The 5,996-nt window shown below is 55.4% G+C and overlaps 1 protein-coding gene across 2 annotated transcripts in view; it reads left to right on the top strand.

Annotated features, from left to right (window-relative positions):
• MAU2 (MAU2 sister chromatid cohesion factor) overlaps positions 1 to 5,996 on the top strand; it is a 38,913-nt gene that overhangs the window by 27,547 nt on the left and 5,370 nt on the right. For both annotated transcript variants that reach the window (XR_825883.1, XM_010847254.1), the window contains 7 exons: positions 82 to 185; positions 660 to 737; positions 1,020 to 1,085; positions 2,410 to 2,496; positions 3,567 to 3,616; positions 3,811 to 3,888; positions 4,085 to 4,196. Coding sequence is in view for 1 of the 2 variants with exons in the window: in XM_010847254.1 (XP_010845556.1) it covers positions 82 to 185; positions 660 to 737; positions 1,020 to 1,085; positions 2,410 to 2,496; positions 3,567 to 3,616; positions 3,811 to 3,888; positions 4,085 to 4,196 (575 nt within the window). In the remaining variant the exon portion in view is untranslated. The remainder of the gene's footprint in view (positions 1 to 81; positions 186 to 659; positions 738 to 1,019; positions 1,086 to 2,409; positions 2,497 to 3,566; positions 3,617 to 3,810; positions 3,889 to 4,084; positions 4,197 to 5,996) is intronic.

The raw sequence follows: 5,996 nt of genomic DNA, 5'->3' as shown, positions 1-5,996 counted from the left end.
GGAGGCAGGGACGTGGGTCTTGTCTCTTTGGTGTGGTCTCCTCAAGTGCCTCAGGGCCTCACCCCTGCCTCTCGCCCCCAGTGCTCGACTGCAGCCCCATCCTGTCCTCCTTCCAAGTGATCCTGCTGGAGCACATCATCATGTGCCGGCTCGTCACAGGACACAAGGCCACTGCGCTGCAGGAGGTAGGCCCTGGGGCCGCGGGCACGCAGCAGGGGAAGGCTGGGTCCTGAGGGTGTCACTGGGGAGAACGTGACCTGGCCAGCCATGAGCCTGCATGGACATCATCAGGTTTTTACCTACAAGTTCTTGTGCCCAAGGAACATGGGGTCTGGGGTTTTAGAGTCTGCTGGTGGCAATTCTAGCACCCCTCCTGCCCAGTGATCCGTAATCCTTGACACCCACCTTCCTGAAAGGGCATGGGGTCCTTGATGAGGATGTAGGTACTATATGACTAAGACACAGGCTGCAAAGGGAGGAGGCGGAGAACCAGACAAGGGGCAACATCCTCACAGTGGGCACCTCTGCTGGGACTTTATGCCCAGGTTAGACTGGGTGGTATGCGGGTACCCCCACTGGCTTTGGGGGCCTCTTTCTCGATGCTGCTGGGGCCCTGGGTCCCACGTTACAGTGATGTCAGACATGCTGTCTCCCTGCAGATCTCCCAGGTCTGTCAGCTGTGCCAGCAGTCGCCCCGGCTCTTCTCCAACCACGCGGCACAGCTGCACACGCTGCTGGTGAGTGCGTGAGGGCTGCCCGCCCCCAGCCCCATCCCTGTGACCAACACCCCAGGCAGGATTTAGAACCTTTCCCGTGGACTCCATTCTGACAAGCATCTCATAAGTCCAAGTTGACTCAGGTCCCAGGAGGCAGGAATAATGAAGCATGCCGTCTTCCTCTCCATGGTCAGGGTAAAGCTCAGATACAGCGGGCTCGGTAGAGTCTCTTGTCAGGCTTGCCTGGGTGCAGCCCTAGGCGAGCCGCATGTGGCTCTGAGCCCTGGCACCATCTTCTTCTAGGGGCTGTACTGTGTCTCTGTCAACTGCATGGACAACGCTGAAGCCCAGTTCACCACAGCGTTGCGGGTAAGGTGCCGGCCCTCACTTCATGGGGCAGGAGGTGCTTCTCAGTAAGGAGTCGGGACAACAGCCACACAAACCGTGGTCAGTGGGTGACTCCCCAGTGTCCAGCCTGGTGCCAGCTGCGACAGTGCTGTGCCATTTATCCAGGGCTTCCTTTGTCAGGCCTTGTGCTGCCCGGGTACGGACAGGCCAGTGCTGGCAGCACAGCCTGATGCAGGATAGCTATGGGCAAGGGGGCACCCTGGGCACCCTGGGGTGGGGCTTCCCCAACTAACTCAGAGGATAGCCTCAAGGAGGTTGTCTTGAGCCGGGCACCTGCTGGACATGCCCTGGTTAGCCACTTTCACTGCGGATTCCCGTCCTCCCGGTGGTCCACCAGGTGATGTTGACTTGTGTCCCAGCTACTTGGGCCCTGGTGCTGCTCACTCCAGTGGTGCTGAGACCTCCCCTCATTGCCTGTGGTCCTTGAAGGTCTCTTAGACACTCCTTCTGTGTCCCACTTCCTACACAAATTGCTGCTTTGTTTCAACATCAAAGTTCCCAGCAGATGGTGTGTGCCGCCAGGGGCTGTGTCCACCGACCTGGTGGGGGAAGTGGTGGTAGAACCAGAACTTGGATCCAGACCCCTCATGACACCAAACATGTTTCCTGTGGTCCTGTGACAAACATATCGGAGCATCTTTGCTCAGATCAGACAACCCTCTGGATCTCCTTGGCACCTGCCAGGGTCCTCCAGGTGGGGTTTGTGCTTCGTAGGCATTCTTGGCTTCTTAGACAGTTGCACTCGCTGAGCCCTGTTTAGAATGCTCAGCCCCCAGGGTCTGAGCAGTGCTCATACCACTCAGATTGGTTCCTTTCATGGCCATTCTTGTTCCTCCAGAAAAACTGGGGACAGCAGTCTGTCTACCACCAGCCATTAGCAGAGGAACCAGCAAGCATGCTCCTCTGCTGTGTTTACACACACTGGGGTCCTGGGGTGACCACCTGAGGTGTCGGGGGGGCACCCAGGTCTCAGAGTGAGACAGCAGAGAATGGAGCAAACTGTGGCGTGTTCTGAGGACAGGCTCTGGGGTGGCTGGCTGTGCTTTTCTGTTTCCTGAGTTTCCTATAATGCAGGTGATTATTTTATAATGATAGGAACTAACAGTTTTGTTGTCCTTAGGTTCAGGAGGCAGGGGTGTGTATGTGTGTTTGGAATAAAAAGAGTAAGAAGATTCCAAGGTAGCTGTTGTGGAGCGTTTGGGTGGCTCTGATGCCGCCAAGCGACCCCCAAGGGACATGACTGCCCAGCTGGGCCCCCTAATGCCCTGTGTCTCCCATATTCCAGCTCACAAATCACCAGGAGCTATGGGCCTTCATCGTGACCAACCTGGCGAGTGTGTATATACGGGAAGGAAATAGACACCAAGAGGTAGTAGGTGACATGCTTCATGTTTGGTATCCTTTCAACTCTTACTTGGAGGGAGGTGTGTGGGAAGTGTGGGCCTGGGCACCATCAAATCTCTTGACCCTAGGGTATTTTCCTTCCAACAAAGTGTCCCACAGAGTGGAGCATGGGCGTGGCTTGGGGGAGGCCAAGTCTAGGACAGAAACGTTTCCGTAGCAAATTACCATTTCTCTCTACTGAAAACTAGCCAACCATTGAATCCCTTGGGGGAAAAAAGAAAATTTCTTCTTCTCTCAGCTGTCTATTCCAGCTGTCTGTCAGCGAGGCCTCATGGCTCAGTTTCGAGGAGTGACACCTTGGGCTCCTGTCTGCATTAGGCTCCTAGGTGTTCTAGTGCCCCAGCCTGCTGGAGCAGGGAGGTGGGCGCCAGAGCTTGCCCCCCAGGATAAGTACCTCCCACCAGGTTCCCGTTGTGACACCCCCTTAGCCCTGCCATTTCCCTCCAGCCCGGAGCCCTCTGAAGTAGCTCAGATCCATCACTTGTCTCCATACCTGTGACCTTCATTTTTTAGTTCAGGCCACTATCATCTCTTGGCTACAAAGAGAGATGGCCCTGTACTTAGCTGATGTCACACATAGTTGGTTGGTTTGAATGCTTTGGGCAGAAAGCCCCGTCTAGCTGCTCCAGTGGCCTGAGAGCACAGCAGGGCAGGGTCTTGAGGGCCTGATGTGGTCTCTGTGGGTCTCAGAGGAGTTTGGCTCCTTTGTCTCACCTCCACCCCCACCACAGTGTGTGCCTCCTGAAGGGACTTCGGGGGTACTGGGCACAGCCTCAGCCCACTTCAGCCCTCACCCCCCAACCCAGCTTCCCCTCTATACATCAGCCAAAGGGAGCCTAAGATGTCAGCAGGGTTGCAGGTTCTGCCCCTTCTCCCGGCAGGTTGCACTCAGGCATGGGATTTGAGGTACGGGCATATGCCATGAGACTGGGTTAGGAAGTTGCAGGCAGCCCTAGTTACTTACTGGCATACTGGGGCCAAACCCTCTCATTTTTAGAAATGCAGAGTTATCCTAACTTGCAGACATTGCTTTCACAGCTGTACAGTTTGTTGGAGAGGATCAATCCAGACCACAGCTTCCCTGTCAGGTAGGCAGCCCCAGGCCCCAAGTCCCACTTTACCAACTCTCTTATGCTTTCTCTGCTCTTGGTAGCGTGAGCATCTGTGGGGCCCCAGACTGCCCGTGTACCCCAACACCTCCCATCCTCCCACCCAATCCCCATTTGTAAATCTGCTGCTTTCATTAAAACTCACTAAGGTGTGATGCTCCACTCTTCCTCAGCTCACACTGCCTCCGAGCAGCGGCTTTCTACGTGCGTGGGCTTTTCTCCTTCTTCCAGGGACGCTATAATGAGGCCAAGTAAGTACTGGAGAGGGCAGGTGGCCCTGTACCCGGCACTTCTCTATGTTCCTCTTCCCCCAATGGCATGTGCCCAGGCCCCCTGTTCCTGCCCTTCCCACCCTCCCCCAGGTGGTCTCTGCTCAGGGCCCCAAGGCTGCCTTTTCTTCCCCAAAGCCCTCCCAGTGGGGCCTCAGCATCTGTTCTTCTCACGAAGGCGTTTTCTGCGGGAAACCCTGAAGATGTCCAACGCGGAGGACCTGAATCGGCTCACAGCCTGCTCCCTCGTGCTCCTAGGTCACATCTTCTACGTGTTGGGAAACCACAGGGTGAGTGTCAGGGGCCAGGCTGAGGGGCATAGGGCCAGGGTGGTGCTTAGTGGGGTGGAGGTGGGCACCTAGCAAAGTGCCTCCCATCCCGTGCCCTGCAGTGATCCTATCTCAGTGACCTCTCACCCCCCATAACCCCCCACCCCCACCGCCATGCTCTATGAGACTCAGACAGCCTGGGCAGGCAGGGCTGGGGGAGCTTTGAGTTCCTGAAGGGTGCACCTGTGTGGCAGACGGGCTGGTGTTGGCCCATGGCAGTTGTCAGGCAAAGCCCCAGGGCTCAGTGGAGCTAGAGCTGCTCAGACTGCCCAGAGCTGGCGAGGCTGAGGGCAGGTCCCCTTCCCTGTGCTAGTATGTGGGGGCTAAAAGGTGTGTTCACTCAGCTACAATCCCAGGGATTCCTTCTCTGCCCATCACACATGGTATCCTCAGGGCACCCTGTGTCTACCCTCACCAACTGTGTCCCCCTGTGCCTGGCCCCCACCCATGCCATACGGTCTCGGGTGGGATCAGCTGACTTCTCAGTTTCCCCGTCTGGGGGTGTGTGAACATCTCACCTACTCCAACCCATTGACCTTACAAGGTCTTTAATTTTTTTAAGAGTATGTTTGTCAGTATAAAAGATGTTATGGTTATCATAGAAAGTCTGAGAAGCAAAGGATAAAATCCTTGCGTGTCTTCTGTCTTCCAGCTCTTTTCATTGCCTGCCTCTGTGTAAGCCTAAGTTTTATAAGGCTATTTTATAATTTTATGTCTGGTCTTTCTCTGCACCACTGTGTTGGGGCCTTTTTTTAATGGCAGTGAGAGTTTTTAAGTGGCATCAGTTCAGTGATTTAGCTGAACTTACTTTAGCTGATTTCAGGACAGAGAACGCAGGCCCATAAAGTTTTATCTGATCAAATCCCAGAGCTTCTAAAGAATGAGTGTTTTTAATAAGCCCAGTGCATCTCCCCTCCGCACAATCATGTGACAATCATTTTCTGAGGCCCGCATGCCCTGCAGCTGTGTCCTGAGCCCTGGCAGGATCAATACCCTGAAAGGAGGGTGAGCAGTGGGTTCTTCCTTCTGAGTGTAGCTCCACTCCTTCTAGAGCACCTTGTCTTGGTACTCGGAGCACAGGGAGGACAGTGGCCTCAGGGCACATCCCGGCATTGGGCAGGGATGAGGGGCTCAACATGAGGCCCCCCTGAGTTTAGGCCGCCCGCCTTGTGTCTCGGTGCAGTGGCGGTGATCACCTCGTTGCCAGCTGAGGAGTTTAATGTCACACAGCCCCAAACTGCAGACCCAGGCTTAGAACCTAGACTTCGCTGATGCTTGTTTGTCCAGAAGCTTCTAGAAGCTACCTTTAGTGGGGCAGGGTGGGCAGAGTAGCTCTTCAGCTATAACTTCTGGTATGTGTGGGGGGCAGTCCCAGAGCAAATTACAGAGCTTATTTGGGAATCTCTCTTGCTTCTTGGGGCCACCAGGAGCCCCCAAAGCCAGGCGCCGCCTCAAGCAGCGCTAGATCTGTGGGAGAAGCCGCCTGCCCTGGGCCTACCAGGCCACAGCATACTCAGGCATTAAAGTTTGTGGGTGGCCTCATGCAGGACCCCTCTCCAGACAACACCGGTCTTCACACCTAGGTTCTGTGGAAACCAAGCTGTCACAGGGAACTGGAGCCAAGGGGACTCCCTCCCAGCAGCTCCCTCTCGGCCCCTGGCCTGGAAGAGGAGACCAGTTTTTCCTGTTCTGCATTCTGAGGTCTTAGGAGGCCTTGGTTCAGTTTTGAAAACTTTTGAGACCCACCTGGAGCTCATCTTC

Source organism: Bison bison, unplaced genomic scaffold, assembly GCF_000754665.1.
Source record: "Bison bison bison isolate TAMUID 2011002044 unplaced genomic scaffold, Bison_UMD1.0 scf7180017864248, whole genome shotgun sequence".
Lineage (NCBI taxonomy): Eukaryota > Metazoa > Chordata > Mammalia > Artiodactyla > Bovidae > Bison > Bison bison.
The sequence above is the reverse complement of the archived record's forward strand: the minus strand, read 5'-3'. Positions and strand labels throughout refer to the sequence as shown.